The sequence below is a fragment of the Antrostomus carolinensis genome, unplaced genomic scaffold, assembly GCF_000700745.2.
Source record: "Antrostomus carolinensis isolate BGI_N321 unplaced genomic scaffold, ASM70074v2 scaffold4282, whole genome shotgun sequence".
NCBI lineage: Eukaryota > Metazoa > Chordata > Aves > Caprimulgiformes > Caprimulgidae > Antrostomus > Antrostomus carolinensis.
Window position 1 is genome coordinate 71,153 of NW_010298832.1, and position 23,347 is coordinate 94,499.

A 23,347-nucleotide genomic window follows, 5' to 3' on the forward strand; every position below is an offset into this window, starting at 1 on the left:
GACTTGGTGATCTTAAAGGTCTTTTCCAACCACTATGATTCTGTGATTCTGTGATTATAAAATAAGTTACAGTTACTCACACTTTCTGATGGACTCGGATTATTCACGTACCTAATCTATTATGAGCTATTGGAGTTCTTGTGCAAATTAAAAAACCATTTATTCTTGTATAATTAAGGGGCTATTGTATATGTCCAGGTATGTACATTTAAGGGTTGTTATGGGGTTAACAAACAAACCTAAGCAAATGCAACTGAAATGAATTAAGATTGTTCTGTTAATTTTAAAAGGAGATGGGTTGCCATTTTAGCCATCTGGTTTGTTCTGTCAGTTCACAGATCTGCCAGGTGAAAGTGTAAATAATTTTTAAAAGTTCAGCTGCCTTCCTTTTCTCAAGAAATAAGACTTGGTTTTCATTTTGGAAACCTACTTACAACTTCAACCTCTCACATCCAGGAACTATTTGAACTCACATCACTAATAGCATCTGTGACTGCGCGATGATGGTAATGCTCCGGACGGTCTGGGATGGATCTCCAGATTCCTAACTGGCTCATATAATTTTCCTTATATTTCACCTACAAAGAAAATTGAAGAATGAAGTAAAACAACTTGAGAACAGAAGGCTCTAGATCATGCAGTTTCAAAGCATTCCTTTTTCTGAAACATCAGCACGAAAACAGTGCAAATCAGATTAATTTGCATTCACCCTTGTAACATCAAAGGCAATCAAGGGTATAATATTCCAGAGAAGGAAGGAAGTTAATTACAATAGCACTGATCATATTTTTCTGATTACTTGACACACTTAAATAGAATGATAGCATAATTTTAGGTTATTAAATAACACTGACTAGGAGTGAAAATGTTGTGTACATACACTGCTAATGTCATCGGTGACCTTTCGATGATAGACAATATCCAAAGCATCTTTCACTGTGTGGTATTTGCCCTTAGCATTCTCAAAAGTTTCTTTGTAGCGCAACTGGTAAGAAAAATAACATGTAAAATATTATTATATTTAATTGTCAGGAATTGTTTTAGTTAAATTTCCTACCTCTTAGGAATGACATCCAGGGATATGTTGCTCTCCAATATCCTAATGTAAGCCTTGAGGAATTGTAAGAAGCTGCAATTGCTTCCAATCAGTTGCAATATGACTGAGACTTATGGTGAAAATCAGAGAGAAAAGGAGTTGGTACATCTAAAGCAACACTTCATCCTATTCACTTTCAGATTGAAGACTAAGGAAAAAACACCCATGTATCACAGGACTGCTCTCTAGAACAGTGAAAGAGCTGCTTTTGGCATAAAAAACCTCTTTCTCCTTTCTTCCATGTCCTGATCTAGAAGGAAGCAGGAAGTTCATTCCAGTCTTTGGAGAAAGACTTTCTCAGAGGAGTAATTCAGATGTGGGTGTTCCTATGTGGTATTTTAAAATAATTCTTAAGGGAACAGTAAGACTAATCGCTAGAACAAAACACCAGCCCAGCACATTGCCTTCCAGGATATAATGTGCAATCTGAAATACACAGCAAAGATCTTACAAATGAGTAGAGTACTCTTAGCCATTGCCTTAAATCACATTCCACACTTGAAGGAAAAAATCAATTTCACGTTAATAACCTTACGTGCAGCAGCTCAGATAATTTTTCTCTCTAATGTACTTCTAAATTAAAAAATGAGCACATTCTCAGTGATGTGCAAGTTTACTTCTAATACAAAACTGAGATGAAAATATCTGATAAAGGGTATTCTATCCTGGCTCCAGCATCAATCATTTCACTCCAGACTGCACCATTTGGAGATTTCATGTGTAAGCAAATTACTTTAAATTCATTTTTTTTCTTTCTTGTACGACCACATTTCAGTGTAATGGAAAATGAAAATTAATTATAATACATGAAAAAAAGCATTACAGTGACATCAAATAAAAACTTAATCACTGTGATATCAAATGGAAATATACATGCAAATGGGGTGACCTAATTTATGACCCACACTGAGATATTCTATGCTTTGCATGCTTGTTCCTCACTGATCCCTTTTCTGTTCTTTTCACACAGAAATAAAGAACAAGCAGCAGTGAAAGTGTACATACATCACTGGCATTCAGGTAAGCTCTCTTGGCTCTGATCAGGACTGGTGTGTCAGGGATGGGTGTGTACTTGTCCTTCATCTTCTCATACTGGGTTTTATACTTTTTCTAAAAGAGACAGCAAAAAGGAAGAGTTGTATCTTTAATCTTGGAAGTATTTACTAATCTGGTATGATCTTTAATGCCCAGGGGTGCTACACCAAAAGCATAAAGTCATTCTTGCAAAGCACTTCTGTCAAAACTTTGAGAAGCAAGCTCAACTGTTCCATTCTTTCTAGGTCTTTGTGGTATTCTGCAAACACTTAGAACCAGGTATCTTATAAAATACTAAAACACAGTAAAAAGTATACTCTTTTCTCACAATTTGTAAAGGAAATGTGGCACTTAAACATAAGAGACAGAAAATTAAGCAAAGATTAAAGAGATTTGAGCCTTGAAGCTATCACTAAAATTAAAAATAAAACTTCTAAACAGTTCAGCATAGTGGTACCAAACAAAAAAACCCAAATACCTTACCTCACTGACCATGTCCTTTACATGCCTAGCATGTGTAAAGGCTGGAGTGTGACCACCAGCATGATGATGGGGTCTCTCTTTTGTGGCAAGTTCCGTGTACAAGTACTGCAGCAAGAAGAAAAAAAATTAAAAATATACATTTCAGTTAAGTTTTACTTTACCTCTCTGAAAAGTGTCTCTAAATTCACAATGTATACATAACCACACAATTTACCCTGGGAAAAAATAATGTGCTCTTTCCTTTTCCATATTATCTCAGTTCACCTTTCTCTATCAGTACTCTTGATATTCTGTAACTGCCCACAAACCAAGAAGTCAAATGCATGTGGCATTAATGACCTCTCTGCCCTACATTCAGACCTAGTTTTAGATAAGAGCATCCAGAAAGTCTGGTTTCCTCCGGTGAGTATCTTCATTTTGTTCAACAAATTTTAAAATTCCACAAAATTTGTGGCTAATAACTCAGATAATGAACCACTAGATGAATAAAGAAATTATCATGAAAAAAAGGTAGCTAGATAAAGATATTTATTCCTCTGATGAAGTCAGAGTTTCAGAGGATTTGAACAGAACTATACCAGGGTTCAATGCTCTATTTCAGATGGACAAAGCTGATCATGTCCATTACAGAGCCATGGTCAACATGAACATTCATAGCCACTTAAAAATGAGCAACAGTCATTTTAAACATCCTCTCTAAGAATTCTACATTGCTTTGAAATAGCCTGGAAAGATTTTGCTGTACTTTAGAGTACATTAAGAAGAATTCCCTGATTTTTTTTTTATCAGTATGAATTTTTCACCTGGCTCTGTATTTTGTGTCCTTGCTTGGCTCTTAAGAAGTCAGGTGTATCAAGGACGGAAGTGTATTTTGTCTTCAGCTCGTTGCCTGCAGCTCTGTAAACCAGCTGGAAAAAGACAAGGTCATGAATTATTTCTTATGTTGCATATGTTCATTTAGCAGCTGAACAAACACAGATTTGCAATTATAACATCTCATGCATTTCAGAAAAAACAATGAGAGGATCTGAGTTTAAGTATAGCTAACAAAGATGTGCAGAAATAATACCGAACTTACTTCACTCAAATGAGTTTTTAGTTCCTGAACAGCTCTGTATCCAGGAGTATCCAACACCACATTGTATTTAGGCCACATCTTCTTTGCGGTATCAGTGTAGATATAATTAGACTGGGGTGGGGGAAAAAAAGGAGAAAAAAAAAAAAGCAGTATTACTTAGGAAGCTCTTACTGTTCTTGACAGTAAAGAAAATTTTACAGTGTAACCTAACAGTGCTTTGAAACAACTCACTAGCTGCATAGCAAGAAATTCTGTCGTAAATCTTTACTCATTTTCAGGTACTTACACTTCCTGGAAGTGTACAGCATGCATGTTAGATATTAGGAAGAAGTTCTTCACTGTGAGGGTGGTCAGACACTGGAACAGGTTGCCCAAGGAAGTTGTAGATGCCCCCTTCCTGGAAGTGTTCTCGGCCAGGCTGGATGAGGCTTTGAGCAACCTGGTCTAGTGGAAGGTGTCCCTGCTGATGGCAGGGGGGTTGGGACTGGATGAGCTTTAAGGTCCCTTCTAATCCAAACCATTCTATGATTCTATGTAAATAAATCAATCATTGTTATACATGGTTCTCAGAAAAAAAAAACCACCTTACCCAAAGCTTACGCAGATGACGAGCACGGACCATATCAGGAGTATCATACAGGAAGCAACCCAAGCCCTTCAACCACTTCAGATCCTCTTTGTATTTATTCTATGAGGCAATTAGAAAAAGAATACAAAAAGTTAATTTCTGGGATAATTTAATTAATCAGTCCCTAAACACGGTGCCAATGCATTTATCTATTACAGACTAGAATGCAAATGATAGAAGCCAGATTCCACTGTCAGTATAAAAGCATTAGGCCTGTTGTATTAAAATCCTGGGTATTTCAAGAGAAGTTGCTTACATCACTTGTGATATCTCCAACATAGCGACAATGCAACACCTCAGGAGTGTACGGCATGGAAATCAAGTGTCCCTGCATCCTAAAGAAATCTGACTTGTAGATCAGCTGAAAGACAAAGAAAAAATAGCATTTCACATCTTTGGTCATGCTGAATATTCTAAATATCTTCTGTTTATTATGTTAGAAAGACACATACATCACTGACAGCTTCCTGCGTTGCTCTGACTTGTCGGATTTGTGGTGTGTCTGGAGTGGTATGAATCTTGTCCTTGTACTTGTGGTACGTTGCCCGATACAACCTCTGTATCAAAGGAGACAGCATTCTACATGTTAAAAACTTCAAACGGCAAGCAGCTTGGCAGAGTGTAAGTAATTCTCTTTTAAGGGCAGGTTTTTTGCTAGATAATTGCATAACTACCAGAGAAAAGGGAGCAAATAAACTACTTTCTAACCACACAGAGGTTTTCCACAATTGTTTTTGACAGCAGTATCTCTAACACATGGAAAATCTGAGACTCTAATCCTACAGATATGTAAATGTGTATGTTTAATTTTTATTCTATTAAAATTAATTATCAAAGAAGTGTGTGTATGTACATAAAACCCAAAACTATTGACACCCAGTGTCATACAGATACAATAATTTCTATACAACTTTAATCAAGTAGCAGCAGATTGGTTAATAAAATTAAGCTGCACTTGATTTTAAATTATGGTAACAGTTTCACGGGATTACAGAAAATCTGAGTTATCAAGAACCTTAAAAATCCATACAGCCCAACTCCAAGGTGGGATCAATGATCCCTTGCCATTCTTGATGGCTACTGTCTAAATTGCTGTCAAAAGCCTCAAAGAACAGGGATCCTACACCTTCCCAGTCAATGTACTTCCATCATTTGTATTTTGGGCATCAAAAAAAGCAAATACATATATTTACTGTACCTCATTAACCACTTTATTCACTTTCTTCACATTTTCAAACCCAACATCTTCAGGTCCCAGAGTATAGCCTTTAGCTTTCATGTGTTCATAGGCTTCTTTGTACTTCAGCTATGAAGTGGAAAAAGGAACAAAACCATGCAGAAACTAAATTTGATGGTGATTCTACTTACACTGCAGTTCTGACAGTAATTTATGCACTATAGAGCCAGATTTGTAGAGATAAACAAGTGAGATGTAGCTATATTAGTGTTAAATAAACTACATATCATCATGATTTTTACCTTTATCACGACTAATGATGTTTTAAATTTCTCTTGCATCTAATAAGGTATTTGCATCTGCCTGAGAAAATTTGTATTTTGATAGTAATTGCTTTAGATAATTATAGGGTTTGGTAATATTTAAATTCTGTTAAGGCAAACATTATAAAAGGTGGGGTTTGAGTGCACTCTTAAGATTTAATTGCCCTGACTGTCCACATCTGGGATGCCAGGCCTTACCCGAGCTATGTTTTAAGCACATCTGTCTTCAGCTCTGTCTCCATCCTCATTTCCTGGATGGACATTGGTCCATCAGTTACATGTCTCTTGTAGCCCTGTCTCCAGGATTTACCAGGACCTGTGTTGTAGGTAGTTTGTCACCAATCTCTGCTCTTTTTCCCACATCTCCTGACTGATCCCCTTGGATGGACTTTGGACCTGGTTCCTCACCTTGCCTGGGACTGTTGATGCAACCTGTTATCAGCACCCTGCTCTGCCCACCCTATTCAAGTACAGTGGGACCCTGGATGATGAGGTCATTGCTTATGTTGCTGTCACCCTCAATTCCTGGCTCGGGCATCTATATGAACTACCCCACTCTTGTTGCTCTCGGATAAGCAATCTTGTAACTGAGAAATAACTGTCTCAAACAGCTGTGTGCTCTTACAGGATGGGTATCAAATATTCCTTTGCAACTCATGTTGTAGAAGGACTTGGTGTGTTACTTACATCACTGCCAATGTATTGGACATGTTTGGCGTGCTGAAAGCTGGGCATATCTTTTGGAAGGCTGTATCCAGTAGGCAGAGCTTGCACACCAGCCCAACGATACAAATTCTGCAAGAGAAAAGAGAAAGTTTGTGAACTGTGTGTAATCACAGAACATTGTGAGCTGGAAGGGACCCACAAGGATGATGGAGTCCAACTCCTGTCCCTGCACAGGACAATCCCAACATTCACACCATGTCCCTGAGGGCCTTGGTCAAATGCTGCTGGAATCTTGTCAGCCTTGGTGCCATGAGCACCTCCCTGGGCAGCCTGTTCCAGTGCTCCACCACCCTCTGCCTCAAGAACCTTTTCCTCATGGCCAACCTCACCCTCCCCTGCCACATCTTCCTGCCATTCCCTCTGCTCCTGGCATTCGTTGGTGGCCAGAGAGAAGAGATCAGCACCTGCTCCTTGTCTTCCCCTCCACGCCCCCCTTTTTAAAAATGTGTATTTAAGCAAGTCCTTAATAGATGGAATCACATACTTGTTTCCTGCTTAAATGTAATAAGCTACTTTTGACCTAATTTTGCTATTCTAGGGCACAGTAGAGCCTGTGCAGACTGATGTAGTTCCACCTGAGAGTATTCATTAGCTGTATAGGAAATCTCTTAATTGCAATTGGCAACAGATTCCCCCCATGTCTGCATTATAATGCATACTTGTAGCCTAAATTAAGACATTTTCCCAATTTCATTTTAGAGCAGTGAAATCTAGCTTCTTTATCTGTAAAGCTACACACAGACATTAACTTTTAAAGAATTTGCTTTTGAATATTAGAAACTCTGTGGACCTAAAGGTTTTATACTTACTTCACTCTGTATTTTGTTTGCGTGATATGCCCGCTCCAAATCTACTGTTTTGTCAGTGGGAATCATTTTGCCTTTAACATTGTGCATGTATTCACCACGATAGACAGCCTGAGAAAAGGAAAAGGTAATTAGAGGAGAGTCATCATTGCGATAGTCGCTCACAGTATGTATTGTTTGCATACACATGGAAATTTCTCCTAAAAAACTGGATGAAAGCTAATTGGATTCAAGCAATTAATTATTTTAGTGATTGTGTTCTCATATCTTAATAAAAGCATAGGCAATGAGTTGTAGATAACCAGCAATAATTAAATTATTAAAATGAAATTATTAAAAAATATTAAAAGTCACATTTCTAGAAGTTGTGAGGTAATGGCATATGCAACATTGGGGGTGAAAGTTGACAAAACACTTACTTCACTTAAATTCAAGCCACTGAGGACATTCTGGACATAGACAGGAGTGTCCACAACTACAGTGTATTCATTCTTCATTTTTTCTGCCTTAGATTTATACTTAATCTGCAGAGAGAAGTTCAAGAGCTCTAATTAGTAAGGTTAGTCATTTTTAATTGAATTTTTTACATTATTATATTTCCTATATTTACTGTTTATTTTATTAATGAACTATTCTATTTGTGAACCAGCATTTAAACAGAAAGAGTATTGCAGTTATAGATGAATAAATGAACATGGCACCTTACTAGGTAAGAACAGTTGGTAAGTTTTATCAAGGAACATTAAGAAATGTCAACACTTACTGATAGAAAAGGTGTATGTATTATATGACAAATATCCAACATAATTCTGATACAGAACCTATGAAGGGACATAGATTCTTGAAATCCAGAATGGTTATTCTCCCATTTTAATGGCTTAATCTCAAACAAAGTAAGTATCATAAGATTTTGAGAAGAGAAAAATAAATCACAAAATCAACATAAAAATAACTTTTTTTTTAATATGACTTTTGAATAATTTCTGCTTTACTTCAAGGTTTCCGAATTAAGAATTACTGACTTAAGTACTTTTCTGAGAAGGCAAGTATTTAATCATATGCTTAATTCTTCCCTGAATGGGATGTAATCTGACAGTGTCTACTTCTAGAGTAGCAAAGCTGAAATAACCATATATGTTTTTTTAATGAATACTTCAGTAGAGAAGGACATAAAACATTTTCCAGATTATATCTGGAGTAGAATAAAGCTACTCCATCCTTTTAATACAACAGAAACAAAAAAGCTAGGAAGCAAACCCAGTGTATTCACTCACATCACTGCGAAGATCGTAGGCATGTTTGGCATGGAGAATTTCAGGAGTGTCCCAAACAAAGCAGCCGATGCCTTTCAGCCAGTTAAGATCATCCTTGTACACCACCTAAAGTATCAAAGCAAAGAAGCCATCTGTAAGATTTCCACTAGGATCTAATCCCTTATTGCTAAATCAGTCTGAAACGCAACTGTCAAATGATGGCAAATAAGGTTTCCAGTAATTTGACTCTTTTTTTGGTTTAAGAAAATCAAAACAATTCTTTTTTGGAATTTAAATATCTTTTCTTTGTTGCTTCAGTTTGGCCAATAAATAAAAAACCTCAAATGTTTTTTTAAAAAGCTACTTGCTTAAAAAACTACTTGCTTATCCTACTGGGCAATGATTTACTCATAGGTCGTTGGCCTACTCCTGGGTTGACCTGTGCAAGGCAAGTGTGTACAAGCTTCCCAAGAGGGTTTTCTCAAGCTTCCAGTTTCCACACCTGATGCAACCAAGTAATACAGGACAATTTACAGACAGGAATGGCTGAACTGGTAGAACTGTGATGTTATGACCCAATGATAACACTGAAATTAAGCACACTAAGCCACACCTCAACTGCACACTTACTACCAAGTGTTAGGTCAACATGATACAGATGCTGTTTAGCAGTGCATAACTCAACAGATTCAAATGGAAACTTCCAATTATGTTTTTGCTAAATCATTTCCTCTAACAGAGCATAAATGCAAGAATCTTCTTAAAAAGTGAGCCACGAACAAATGATTTGCGAACTTACATCACTGAGCTGATCAGTCACTTTTCGAACGTGGGCATTGACTTGAAGATCTGGTAGGCAGAGCCATTCGTGGAGGTGTGTGCGGTAATCAATTTCACTGACTTTCTTCTGTGCATCCTTAGCAGAAACGATGTCTACCATGTCTGGAATAATGTGGATTTTGGCTTTATTCTTTTCATAGACTTCCTTGTACAGACGCTGCAGAGTTAAAGCAGTACATTAATAATGCTGACAAATAGCCTGAAGCATTAACTGTTGATAAATTTGAAGCAAAATTATTGATATTTTCATGGACTGTTAGTGGAAGAGCAATCAGTTTGGCTATCATTAAAATTTACATCTTGTCTGCTCCAAAGATAATTTACAGGATCTTAACAAGGGTGATAAAGTATGACTTGTCAAACTTTCATTGTACTCAGGTGTAAAGAGGAGGTAGACTATGTGGTGCTCCATTTTATACATAAACATACTACTCTAACAGTTTAGCCATATGGGCAATTTAACAGTTGAGTCACAAGCTTGAAAAGACATTTGTAGAGGTATTATAGAATTTAGCAAATACCAAACACTGAGGGAGCTGTGGTTGTTTAGCCTGGAGAAAAGGAGGCTGAGGGGACACCTTCTCACTCTCTACAACTCCCTGAAAGGAGGATAGAGAGAGGTGGGGGTGGGTCTCTTCTCCCAGGTAACAAGTGACAGAATGAGAGGAAATGGCCTCAAATTGCCCCAGGGTAGGTTTAGATTGGATCTGAGGAAAAACTTCTTCACCCAAAGGGCAGTCAAGCTTTGGAACAGGCTGCCAAGGGCAGTGGTGGAGTCCCCATCCCTAGTGGGATTTAAAAGACGGGTAGATGAGGTGCTCAGGGACATGGGTTAGATGTGGAATGGTCAGTGTTGGGTTTATGGTTGGACTTGATGATCTTAAAGGTCTTTTTCAACCACTAGGATTCTGCAAAATGTGATACCTGAATGAAGGCATGTGGATTCTTTGAGTAGCCTCTTTGAGATAAGTAAGGTTTTATCAGGAAAACACACATCAGAAAACACTTACATCAATATTAAGCTTTCCAACTCGAAGGCACCTCGCTGTATTGGGATCATCCTCAACACCTCTGGGTAGTGTGTACAGTGCTTTAAACTTGTCATATTCTTCTCTGTATTTTACCTAAGCAGATGCAAAGAAAGGCAACAAATAACCGACTTATGACAATGAGTCAATTGTATTTTTGGAAAAAAATTAATCAGTAAGTAAAATATTTAGTTTAGTTCAATGAGCAGAGAAAGCCTTTAAAGCAGGATCTTGGTTTTGTATTTTATTTTAAATGGCAAAGAGAGCACATCGTAACTATTGTGTTATAAAAATAACAACAGCTGACTAGAAGACTTTACAAATAACTAGATGTAGAATAAACTATTTATTTTTTCAGCTCTTTCATTTAAAGATATCCACGAAGAGAGTGATGTCTCATAAGCCTCAGTTCAGTAAATCTCCTATACTCAGTAAAGCATCATTTAAAGACACTTGGTGTTTTCCTGACCTGGATGCTTAAGACTAAAAAAGAAATCTAAACAGACATTTTCAAGAAACAGCTTCTATTTCTATGAAATGTGACTTTTTTTTCCATTAAAAGAAGCAGCAAAGGACTATCTAACTGTTATCCAAATGATTATCACAGACAACTGATTGTCTGCAGATACTTATTACACCTAAATTAAAAATAGAAGATATTTTTTTTAAATAGTTTTTATACCTATAGTATATTCAATGCATGAAGAAATCCATTGTTAGAATTGATGATCTGATTAAAAATAAGAAATTATTTTATTCACTTACAATACTGGCATTATGCTTCAGTTCTTTTGCACGTGCAAGGGATACAGAATCAGAGGGCAATATATAGCCAGTAGCTTTCACTTTTTCCCAGGCTTCCTTGTAGAGATTCTGTTGGGAAACAGAAAGTCTTTGTGAGTGGAAAAATTCTTCTCCTGGATAATAACCAACAATCAACAGAATTCAAAAGCCCTTCTGCTTTTATTTATATGCCATAACTATTACTTAATATCAAGAGGCTGTTTAATCTTGACAGTGCATGTAAAGGGCGACAAAAATGCTTTCTAACCGCTCATGTCCATTCTCATACAAGGTCTTAATTTTGTTCAGGTGCAATTTTCTTCAGGGAATCTACTTATGAAGATGTCCCTGCTGATGGCAGGGGGATTGGAAACTAGATGATCTTTAAGGTCCCTTCCAATCCTAACCATTCTATGATTCTATGAAAGCAGGTATTCTGACAAAACTGGAAGTACAGTTAGAAAATATGCCCTCTGCCTGAAACACAGCATCTTCCCCATAGTCAAGCAATTCAGAGGGCTATCACTGGCTTTGATAAGCTCCATGTTTGGATATTTATCTTCAAAAGGAAGGAACATAAAACAAAAATCCGACATAGTAGCATCTTAAAAAAAATGTGTAGAAACACTTACATTGCTAAAGAGATGTTTCAAATGATGAACTCTCTCAGAATCCACTGTTTCAGTCACAGTTGTATACTTGTCCTTAGTTTTGTGGTAATCTTGCTTGTATTTCACCTGTAAGATGAAAGATAGATTCAGGTAACTTGTTTCAGTTCTCGGAAGGAGCAGAGGGAAAAGCCTGAGTGGAAAAAGTGGGAGACTCACATCACTGGCATTTAAAGCACTCTGCACTGCAGTCACATAGAGAGGTGTGTCAGTAACAACACCAAAGTTCTGAAGATTCTCTTTTCCTGCAGCTGTATATTTTATCTATGGAAACAAAACCAAAACAAACATTAATGCAGAAAATGACCAGGAAATTCCTTGCCAGCTTCCTTTAAAATCAGTTCTGGACAACTGAAGCCCAGGATTATGGCCCAGTTAAGGCAACTTTAAAAGTCAAAGGCCACAGAAAAGAAATACTTAATACTTTGCCAGTATGAAGTAAAGAATAATGAAAATTGCACATCACTGTTGTATCTAGTAGGCTAAGAGTACAATCATCAAGGCAAGAGACACTATTTTCCAAAGAAATGTCTCACTGAGGCACCTTGTGCACAAGGTGGCATACTGAAAGACAAAGTGTTATCTTCTCACTGTTAAAAGCCACAACCTTGCTGTCCTTCCATTCTCCTTAAGTTTCCTGCTCCTTCAATAACAAAAGTGATCATGTCTTTACAGAAGAAACTGAGAGAGTGTATTATAATAGTTTGAACAAAATATTTCTGATGTAATAGGAATAACTTAATTCTGTTCTGGACTAGGACAGGTGTCAGTCCCAGTCAATCACAAATGGAAGAAAAAAATCTTATAAATATTTACTTATTTGAAGAAAACATGCTTACTTGGCTCTGGAGGTCATACGATTTTTTAGCATGCAGGATTTGTGGAGTATCCCAGACATAACATCCGAGTCCCTTCAGCCAATTTAAGTCATCTTTATACACCACCTATACAGAAGAAAACAGGCTATTAAGTTAGGAATAAATTTGCCTTCTGCTTGAAGAAAATAATATTTGTTTCTTCTTTATATTCAATGTCTTTCACTTGTGCAAACTCAACCACTGAATCTGAACCAGGCTCATTCCAGTCTGTTTGCAAGTTTAAATGTGAGCAGAGAAGACTAGCCCATCTCATGGTTTCACTGAATGATTTTTACCCACTGGATTTGCAAGGGAAATGAAACCAAATAATACAGCATAGCAATAGGTCAGGCAATTAACGAGTCATCTAATCTTATTAGGAAGGTTGGTTGGCTCAAGTTGAGATGCTGTTGATTGTGTAATATAAAAAAGTGTCATGGTTCAGGGTGTCATTCACTCAGCTCAGACTCTGTGGACTGATACAACCCCAAACGAACAGAAAGGTCTTTTCCAGACCCTTCGGATCCAGGAGGATTGTGGATGCTGTCCTGGCCTCTGTGCAAATGACAACATTGCCAATTAAAATACATAACGATCACTGCAGTGTAGCAACATTCTGACTGCACCATGGTACACCCACATCTCTTCCCTGCGGGAGACAGATGGTGAGCTTTCTACACAGTCTCATCTAGTCAAAGAGAGATTAAATGTTGACAGCAGTGGCCTTTGGGAAGGTTTCATAAAGGTTAACCTAAATTTTGTCCAATTAACAAGTGAATAATAAATAACCAGACCATTAAAATGTCCCAAAGAATTCTGTAAAAATGTAATTTTCAGTACTGTGCTACTAAGTAATCTAAGATCATGGTTATTAATTTCATATTTAAATGCTATGGAAGATATTTGAAAGTATTTTATATTTAAATACCTTGGAAAAAATTACATGAAAGGCTACTAAAATGTCAAATAAATGAAACACATACATCACTTAAAATTTCCTGGGCTTTTCTGGCTTGAATAACATCATTTTCTTCAGGTGAACAACTCCACTGGTGGAAGTAAGTTCGGTATTCAAGATCACTGAGGATATACTGGCACTTCTTGGCTAGCACGTGATTCATCATGTCACTTGGAATATGGACATTTGCTTTGGTGTCTTCGTAATTCTTTCTGTATGCCAACTAAAAAGGAAAGATTGGGGAAAAGATGAGAAGAGACAATAGTGTTTTTCTGCATAATTTTGACTCTAATAGGCTACATGTTGTACCATAATATGAGGCATGCTTTCTGGATTTAGTAGCTAAATTCCCATGGGATTGAATAGGATGAAATCTTAACTTTGCTATTAATCACCATTTATTCTGATGAGGTTCTAGCAGGACAAGAATGACCTCCTACACTTGCAAATTTAACAGTGGGTGAGAAAATTAACAAGACTTCAAGATAAAAAAAGTCATATGCTACAAATATGCTTTTAATCTAGTTAAATCTCCCTGTCCAAATGAAGACAGAATATTTGGGATTATACTCATTTTATGCCCTGCATGACATGTTATACGTGCAGCGGCAACAATAACAAACCACCAAATGGCCATTTACGTTTCCAGTTCTCAACTTCCTATTTCAATTCAAAATAAGCACTTTTTCTTTTTGTAAAGCAAAAGAATCCCAAGTCATGTAGTATTTCTTACTGCTCAGATTCTTAAACTGAAATAGAAAAAAGGGGGGTTTTTTTCCCCTGTCCAATAGCTAAACAAATCCCTTCTTAATCTCCTAAACCATTTCAAGTTCAATTATTCACCCCATGTACAAAATAACCATTCAGGAAACATAAACATGTTGAAAACACTTTTACTGATGTTATTAAGCATTGCATTATTTATGTTTAAATATTTTACACTAAAATAAAGAACATGGGTAATACTAGAGCAAGATAAATTCTCTCCTTACCGCGCTCCTCATTTTCTGGAATGCTAGTGAATGAATGACACTGGGGAAATCACCGACCTCCTTCCCAGCCAAGTAATGGCCTTTCAGCTTCTCATATATTGCTTTATATTTAAGCTGCAAAATATTAATGAGGAAATTTTAAATTTCATTCTAACAACATATGGGGGGGGGGGGAAAGAAGAGAAAGAATGGAAAATTCATACTAACCTCACTATTTATGTAGTTCGCATGCTTCGCTCCAACAAGTGGAATATATTTCTCATCCAAAGTATACCCAATGGGTTTGCTAATTTCCCAAGCTTTTTTATAAAGTTTCTAGATAAACCAAACACATACAAGTTTTGATTAAAAAAACATTATATTTTCCAAGAAATCTGACTCTGCCATTCATACACACCTAGAATATGACAACTTCTATAGAGTAGTTCCTTATTCCATAAATTGTCCCAATAAAGTAAATGAAGAATATTTATTTTGAGCACTTATTCAGTATGACTAAGACAAACCCAGTACATGTCCCAGTTCAGGAAGGTGCCTGAGCACAAATTTGAGCTGATCGCTGCTTTCTTTACTATATTTGGAATTTAACATTTCTCATCCAGAACAGTAATAGAAAAATCCAAAATGTAGATATGAACTATTGTTTAAAAGTACAGTATAAAATTGACTTTGATAATTTTATAGATAAATGTTCAAAATTGTTAAAAATCTTGAAGTAATACTATTTATTGTAAGAGCATTAACTGTGTCAGTGGCATATTTCTAATACATCATATTTTGTTAAATACTAAATATATTTACTTTCAGACTAAATTATGAAGCACCTACTCGTATGAATGAGTAACCACTCACATTTTTAAAAAATAGAGATTGCCCACTAAAATCAGTAAGACTACTAAAAAGTAACTGCTTAATAATGTAAATCATCTACAATTTTCCTCTCCTATTAAAAAAAAAAAAAGCCAATTTCATCAGTAGTCCAGGAAGATGTTATTGGATGGAATTGTAAATTGTTTTTGTCATGCAAACTCTACTACTACCACTACTACTACTGCTATTACTGCTTCCAAACAGCACTGAGCAGTGCTTTAAGATTAGTTCAATAAGGAGAGATATTATCCTTATCCCAATGATGCAATTTGGGAAAAAGTGGAGAAAAAAAGAGATTAAATAGCTTTCCCAGGGCTACTCAGTTGACTCATGACAGAAGCAAAAGTAGAACAGTATACTGAAGCCCACTCTACATTTGGTTGCTTTCAAAACAAACAAATTAAAGCTTAATTAGTTATCAAATCTTACATCACTGTATAGTAAGGACATGTCTTTGGCATGGTTGAGTGCAGGAGTATCATCAGACCCAATATACTGGCCTTTCTCAAGGTTAAACGTTTCTTTGTATTTGAGCTGCAAAAGAAAACAAACACAATGTTAATTCCACAGGAGAAATAAATTATCCCAACTAGTCCATCTATTAGAAGCAGACATTAATTTTCTGTTATCATATCTTCAATAATGTTGTGTAGCACATTCCAACTACTCTAGTCCACAAGCAAATGTCATCAGTACGTCACACCACAAAATCCACACAGTATTCTAGTGAAATGAAATATATTGATCAGCAAATACAGATTAGTAGCAACACCAGGAACTCCACTAGCACTGTACAACTAACTGCTGTTCACCAAGAACAGGACTCAATTTTAAACTACTATAAGCAAAATCAATGTATGCTCTAAATAAGGGACAGGGGGTATTTTTTGACAGAAAAATGTAAAATCATTTTGGATAGCAATATCATATTGTTCATTCGCATCACTTCTTATTAAACTTATTTACCGCAGTAAAAGTCTATTATTAGTGAAGCATGCATATACACACATACACATACGTAGGGCTAAACACAGTATAATTTTGCAAAAGTGATTAAGTAATCTACTAATTCTAGTAATATAACAGTTTCTATAAAAAAAAAAAACAAAAAAAGTACATACATCACTCTGATTGACAGAGTTAAGCTTTGCCAAAACAATGTCTGGAGTGTCAACCACACTGGTGTAATTGGAGAAGTTATCAAGGGCTTCTTTTGTGTATGCTCTCTGCAAAGAGATGAAAAATTTTCTTAAATACTGTGCATGAGGAAGAAAAGCTAATTGCTTAACTGCTAAAATATTGTCTCTTACCTTATTTATCAGTTCTTGTGCATTCTTAACTTTCTTATGTTCCACTGAATCCAGAGGAATCCAGCCACAGCCACGAAGCCATTCCAAATCAGATTTATAAATATTCTAAAATATAAAAGATAATTAAAAAGGAAAGAAGTTATTTAATTCATGATGACATTTTTCAGTCTTACGTAATGTGGACAATATACTTAGAGCAAACTACGTGGAAATAACATAGTATGTGTGTAATATCACTTACATCACTTTGCAGATCATAGGCCTTCCTTGCCTGAATACAGTCATTCTGGTCAGGATGGCATGTCCATTGGCGCAGGTATTGGCGGTAGTCAACTTCACTGACCAAATTCTGGCATTCCTTTGCTGCTACAACTGACACCATATCTGGAGGGATGTGAATTTTGGACTTTGTTTTGTGATAGTCTGATTTGTACAATCTGTCATTCTGGATCTCGCCTGCGTGCTCAAACCACACCAGTTTTGGATCATCTCTCATACTGGGAACTCCAACATAGTGACCTTTTTGTTTGACATACTCCGCTTTGTATTTAAGCTGATGGAAGAGGAGAGAAATAGGTATAAAATCAGCTCTGATTATATCTTCTCTTTTTTTTAACCTGTGAACAGCTATGGTTTTGTCAACACAAACAATAGATGAGATAGGGAGTTGCCAACCTAAGTTGTCAACTTAGGTTTTCAGTACATAACCAGATAAAAATATGACACAAACAGCAGTGTTACTTTGTATAGTCCTTCCACCTCAAAATATATAATTTTCTAGACTAATATGCTGCTATTTTTCTGTAAATAGTATTTTCAACATAAGAGGAAAGCCTTGTTAGAAAATATTTGCTAATAAGTGCACTTAGCCTCAGTTTTGTTACAAATTCTTGTAACAAATTATTTGAGACTGTCTGAAGAATAGATGCTTATTTAAGGTATTTACATCACACTGTTTTGATAAAATTCAAACTAGGAATCATGTAGTAGTTTCAACATCCACTATACAAAAGTTTAAAATGCAGTGTGCACACCATCTTACAGTTTTAGAGGAAGCAAGGTTTCATAATATGTCAAAAAGTGAAATCAGAGCTATATACTGTAATCATATCACTGCAATTATTTAACATTTATAAAATATGGAAGTCCACCTTAGCTGATTTTGAAAGGACTGTTTCTGGAGAAAGGAGAATTTGACCTTTCAGCACTGATACCTGCAAAACCCATAATAACAAGGATGGCTGAATTGTTTGGAGGACAGTGGACTTCATGGGTCATGAAAAGTCTACTGGATGTTACACCCAATGGAAAGCTTTCTGTGTCTGTTGAATTTACAACGCCTTTAACATTTCCAGGCTTCCAAGCCCTTGCCTTCCTAATAAGAAAAATTCTTACCTCACTTTGGACATCATTTGAGCGTTTGGCATGACAGATCTGCACAGTGTCAGGAGGTAAGAGGTAACCAGTGGCTTTTTCTTTCTCCCAACTTTCCTTGTATAAATTCTGTGGAAAATAAAAATGAGGAGGAATTCAACACTACTATAATGATAATTATTACAGTATGTATGTCACTGAAATTAAAGTATAAGGATAGTAAATCCTTACTTTAGGATGTTCCTAATCAGGCAAGTTTTCTAAATTCCTTGTAAGAGTTATTAATGTGAGTAGGAATTCTCAAGGAGAGATGACATACCTGATTAAGAATTCTGGCTGCCTCTCGGGCCATATCGAGCTGTGGTGTATCTGTTACGGTATAATTTGACTTGACCTCATTCCATGCTTTGTGGTATTTAATCTAGAACAGAGAAAGAAATGACTGACACACAGCACCATTACAAAATTGGAAAAACTTAATACCAAGACCCATATTTTATGCATGAAATAATGTATAAAACCCTGAATTTGCAAGGCTATTAGACAGGACACATTAAATATACATCCAAATGGTTATTTTTTAAAAAAGGAAATTATACAAGACAAGAAATTACAAAATTTCTCAGAGGAAATTTTTACAGCTTGTTCTAAGGCAGCTGGATAGACAGGGAAGAACCTTCAGAAGTCAAAGTTATGCTACTTGTTTGGTCTATAGGGACGTACAGCCAATAGCCAAGCAAGAAGTGTTTGAACTGAGGAGCTAGCACTGTCTTTTCACATGTCTAGGAAAGATGTTCTACTGCTTGAGGAGCTTCTTCCCTCATAAGTGATGGACAGAAGCTAATGGAGTCCTTCTCATCTTTATGTGATACACTGACAGAATTTGCAGAGACTGATCAAGAATTCTTTTGCATTATTTTTAAAAGATAAAAGAAATATCCTTTCAAAGATGAAATCCTACCATGTAACCCTACAGACCAAGTTAACAGCTCAGAAACATGCTAGCAAACTTACATCACTACGAATTTCACCACTATTCCTTGCTGTGATAAAATCAACTCTGTCCGCCACTGGAGTAAATGGGAGAGTTTCAGCTTTTGTACGGTACTTTCTCTATACAAGAGAAAAGATGAACAGTCAGATTATACTGGCATGTTTTATAGCTAACACAGCAATTCTGAATACATAGACAAGACAAGAAAGTTTGCATGGAAAGAAAAAATTCTCCATATACAATGAATGCTGTGGAAATACTCCAGCTCTATTTTTTATTTACAAAAAATATTGATGTACTAAACCATTAAAAAGACTTTAAATTACAAATATCCTGAAGAAAATGTCAGTATTGAGAAAACATTTTATTACCTCATTCAAGATATCTCCAGCGTATTTGACATGGTTGATTCCAACTGAATCATTTGGCAACCATCCAATTCCCCGTAACCATTCTAAATCAGATTTGTAAATAGCCTGGGAAAACAAAATAGGGTCCATGCTGTTAGCTACAGTTCCCTGTATGATCCAGCAAGGTTCACAAATAATGGCACTTACTTCCACTGGTTAGAAGGAGAGCAGTAATGCCAACATGAGTGCTGTATCTGAATTTATGACACTTCAAACTTGGCAATATATAACAGTGGTATACCTTTGGCATTCTTAATAAAAAGCAAAGCCAATTCACTGAATTCAGCAGAAGACTCCCACTACTTATAGCTGAAGCAGACTAAGAACAGACAATACAATAATAAGTCAAGCTAAGTTTTCATGTTAACTCACATCACTCTGAAGCTCGTAGGCTTTCCTGGCCTGTATGACATCATTCTGATCCGGAAGACAGATCCACTGACGCAAGTATTGCCGGTAATCAACATCACTGACCAAAGACTGACCATGTTTTGCTGACAGGATAGATAGCATGTCTACTGGTAGGTGGCACTGTGTCTTCCATTTGGCAAAGTGTTTCTTGTATTCTAGTTCACTCTGAACTTTGCCTATGCCAAGGGCAAACTGCATTTTCGTATCTGCTTTCGCATTTGGAACTCCAACATAATGTCCTTTCTGCTTCTCATGATCCAGTTTGTATTTATACTGGGTAAAGAGCAAAGATCACCATTACTAACAGTTATCATTGAATAGCTCTTAAAGCATGTGAAGAGCTAGATGCCTCTTTTGGCACTTACATCACTAGCAATTTCTCTAGAAGCTTTGGCTGCCTTGATCGGGATTGCATCTGCTCTCAAATCATAACTTGTCTTCAACTCATCCCAAGATTCTTTATATAGTTTCTGAAAAGACAGCAAAATGAATGTAGGGGGTTGGAAGGGACCTCAGGAGATCATCTAGTCCAAATGTCACACACATGCTAAATACTCTGGTATTTGCTGTTAAAAACATATAGTTTACTGCCATTTGTTAGCTGAAATACCTTAAGAATATTTTGTGCACTACTCTTGCTCCTAGCCATAAATACTGCTGCAAATCTTGCTGCACACAATTCAAACATGTACACCACCTGCAACACCAGTTTTGCAACCTATACTGCATAGAAGGGTGTTTGTAAAAGTTTAGAAAGTATTTATATGCCTTGGGCTGTCATTCATTTCAACAAAATATTATCTCAATCATGCATGATATTGAAAATTTTTAAACAGTTGTATGCAAGAATTTATTTTAAAATGTCTAAATACTCGAAGAATACTCAGCGAAGGGAGGGGAATGTTGCAAGACCTGTGTGAGGACAAACTTCAATGAGATTCACATGACTTAATCTTCAATGTTGTAAGTAACATCTTAGAATGTTAAAATTCACAGGAGACACGTACTACTTTACAGAAATGTAGAAAATAGAGTGATGAGCATACCTGGCTATAGTTAACAGCATTAGCCTTGGCTAGGTTGATTTCAGGTGTGTCTGGCATAATATGGATCATCGTCTTGTCCTTTTCCCAGGCTTCTTTGTATTTTGGCTGTTAAAATAGTTCATTTCATGACATTGTAACTATGGTGTTTCACTTGTCAATAACATAAAACCCCATAAACCCCTCCTGAATTGTCATCTCTAAAAAATAAAGTGTCTGTAAAAGCATTGAACTTGACTTAAAATACCACTGATCAATTTTACACTTCAGCGGTGAGATTTAAGAACATCGTTACGTACAACGCTGATTTGTTCGGCGTTCACTTTAGCAAGAAGGATGTCTGGAGAATCAACAATATTGGTGTATTTCAGGCTTTCAATAGGTGTACGATATACATTATCACTCAGGAGATCCTGGGCATTCTTCACTCTCTTAATATCCGGAGAGTCATTAGGCAACCAGCCAATTCCACGGAGCCACTCTAGGTCTGACTTATAGACAGCCTGTATCAGACATGGTCAGAAAAGGAAAATATTGTGTTTAAAATGACTGTGTTAATTATTTTAAACTATATAAAGCAGTACATGTTTTAGAGTATGTCAAATCAGCTAGAGCTAGATTAATCCTTTTCATATACAAGAGATATTCAGTGTCATAAATAAAATACAATCTGGAAACCAGGTTTTAAGTAGTTCATTTCTTAAACAATACATTCTAAACCTCATGCGGTTAAATAGAAGGGAAACAACTGATTAGAATTGCCATTAATGTTTATGAGTATTAAGATCTTAAAAGAGTCTTCCTGTCCCCTCCAAAATACTCCCCTAGTCACTTCGATAATTTACAAGTCCACACAAAAAAGCAAGCTGCCTAACATGAAATTTGACAAAAAAGAGGGGAAAAAATGATTATTGAGGTAATGGGGACTAGAGCTAATGGGAGTAACTCCTGAAGTGGTATCAGGGAACATCATTTAAGTTTTAATTGAGCAAACCCTTCAGCAAGGAACATGAGTCTCACCTTTGAAGCTCATAATTGAAATAATTATGTGACTAATGTTGATTGATAAGCAGCAAAGCCAAGTCAGGAAATCAGCTACACTGACTCCTTCTGCTTTGAAATCAGCCACTAAACCATCTGACCTACTATCCTACACAGCTTTTGTGCAATTAAATAAATTACCAAATCAACTCAGATAAACAGGAGTAATAAAAGCCACCTGATTCCAAAGTAGCAAATAGATGTTATTTCGTAAGTCTCACAGAAGAAAGACAAATCCTTCATCCACTCCAAATCACAATACTCCAAAAGCATATGTAACATAGCAGTACCAGCTAGAGCTTTTATAAAATTTAGAGTTAATACAAATACTTTTTAGAAGATAAAAAGAGCAGATAATAGCAGTAACATGAAAAACTGAAGAAAACAGTCTAAATATAAATCCTTCATGAGTGTATAATGTCAAACCACTAAAATAAGGCTATAATATATTAAATACAAAGAGTAGCAGCTACCACATCTCTACACATACTCACATCACTCTGAAGGTCATAGGCCTTCTTTGCATGGATCACATCATTCTGGTCAGGCAGGCAGGTCCACTGGTGAAGGTAGTGGCGGTAGTCAACGTCACTGACCAGTGTCTGGCACTCCTTGGCTGCCTGCACTGACATGGCATCCACTGGTATGTGCACCTGGGCCTTGGAATCATGGTACGCCTTCCTGTAAATCCGGTCATTCTGCAGCGCCATGGCACGCGCGGCCCACGACAGTTTGGGATCATCCTTGACAGATGGGCACCCAATGTAGTGGCCTTTCTGCTTCTCGTGAGTTTCTTTGTACTTGTACTAGAAATACAAAAATAACTTAATCAGCCACATATTTCTCACCCAAATGTTGCTAACAAACAAAAAGCTTTCAGCTTCCTAAGCTGTCAAACCTTTGATGCATTGCCCAGAAGTTCTGCCTTGGCACAGACAAAGCTCCTGTCCACTCAAAAGGCAGGCCCTGAAACTCCCCCAAAAAAAGACATTCCCCAAGTCACCCACAATTTTTACAATTATCTTTCGCTTTTCTTAACACTCATAAATAATTAAATATGGTACTGAAGCAGACACCTGTGCACTCTGTAAGACCACTATGAGCACCAGCCAAAATTCACATCTTTAGAGAGTAAATATTGGATAGTGGTGGGTACAGGGAAT

General features: G+C 36.6%; 1 protein-coding gene across 1 annotated transcript in view; it reads right to left on the bottom strand.

Moving 5' to 3' along the window:
• Positions 1–23,347, bottom strand: part of NEB (nebulin) — a gene marked incomplete at its 5' end in the record, with an annotated part of 67,819 nt that overhangs the window by 39,890 nt on the left and 4,582 nt on the right. Inside the window, 36 exons of the mRNA XM_010162579.1 lie at positions 474–578; positions 881–985; positions 2,102–2,206; positions 2,615–2,719; positions 3,418–3,522; positions 3,693–3,803; positions 4,282–4,380; positions 4,577–4,681; positions 4,773–4,877; positions 5,519–5,626; positions 6,508–6,615; positions 7,356–7,463; positions 7,772–7,876; positions 8,627–8,731; positions 9,405–9,602; positions 10,456–10,569; positions 11,239–11,346; positions 11,889–11,993; positions 12,084–12,188; positions 12,764–12,868; positions 13,765–13,962; positions 14,732–14,845; positions 14,939–15,046; positions 16,031–16,135; positions 16,723–16,827; positions 16,912–17,016; positions 17,153–17,464; positions 18,307–18,414; positions 18,605–18,706; positions 19,300–19,398; positions 19,651–19,755; positions 20,062–20,373; positions 20,466–20,570; positions 21,147–21,251; positions 21,443–21,646; positions 22,679–22,990. Coding sequence (XP_010160881.1) covers positions 474–578; positions 881–985; positions 2,102–2,206; positions 2,615–2,719; positions 3,418–3,522; positions 3,693–3,803; positions 4,282–4,380; positions 4,577–4,681; positions 4,773–4,877; positions 5,519–5,626; positions 6,508–6,615; positions 7,356–7,463; positions 7,772–7,876; positions 8,627–8,731; positions 9,405–9,602; positions 10,456–10,569; positions 11,239–11,346; positions 11,889–11,993; positions 12,084–12,188; positions 12,764–12,868; positions 13,765–13,962; positions 14,732–14,845; positions 14,939–15,046; positions 16,031–16,135; positions 16,723–16,827; positions 16,912–17,016; positions 17,153–17,464; positions 18,307–18,414; positions 18,605–18,706; positions 19,300–19,398; positions 19,651–19,755; positions 20,062–20,373; positions 20,466–20,570; positions 21,147–21,251; positions 21,443–21,646; positions 22,679–22,990 — 4,713 coding nt within the window. The remainder of the gene's footprint in view (positions 1–473; positions 579–880; positions 986–2,101; positions 2,207–2,614; positions 2,720–3,417; positions 3,523–3,692; positions 3,804–4,281; positions 4,381–4,576; positions 4,682–4,772; positions 4,878–5,518; positions 5,627–6,507; positions 6,616–7,355; positions 7,464–7,771; positions 7,877–8,626; positions 8,732–9,404; positions 9,603–10,455; positions 10,570–11,238; positions 11,347–11,888; positions 11,994–12,083; positions 12,189–12,763; positions 12,869–13,764; positions 13,963–14,731; positions 14,846–14,938; positions 15,047–16,030; positions 16,136–16,722; positions 16,828–16,911; positions 17,017–17,152; positions 17,465–18,306; positions 18,415–18,604; positions 18,707–19,299; positions 19,399–19,650; positions 19,756–20,061; positions 20,374–20,465; positions 20,571–21,146; positions 21,252–21,442; positions 21,647–22,678; positions 22,991–23,347) is intronic.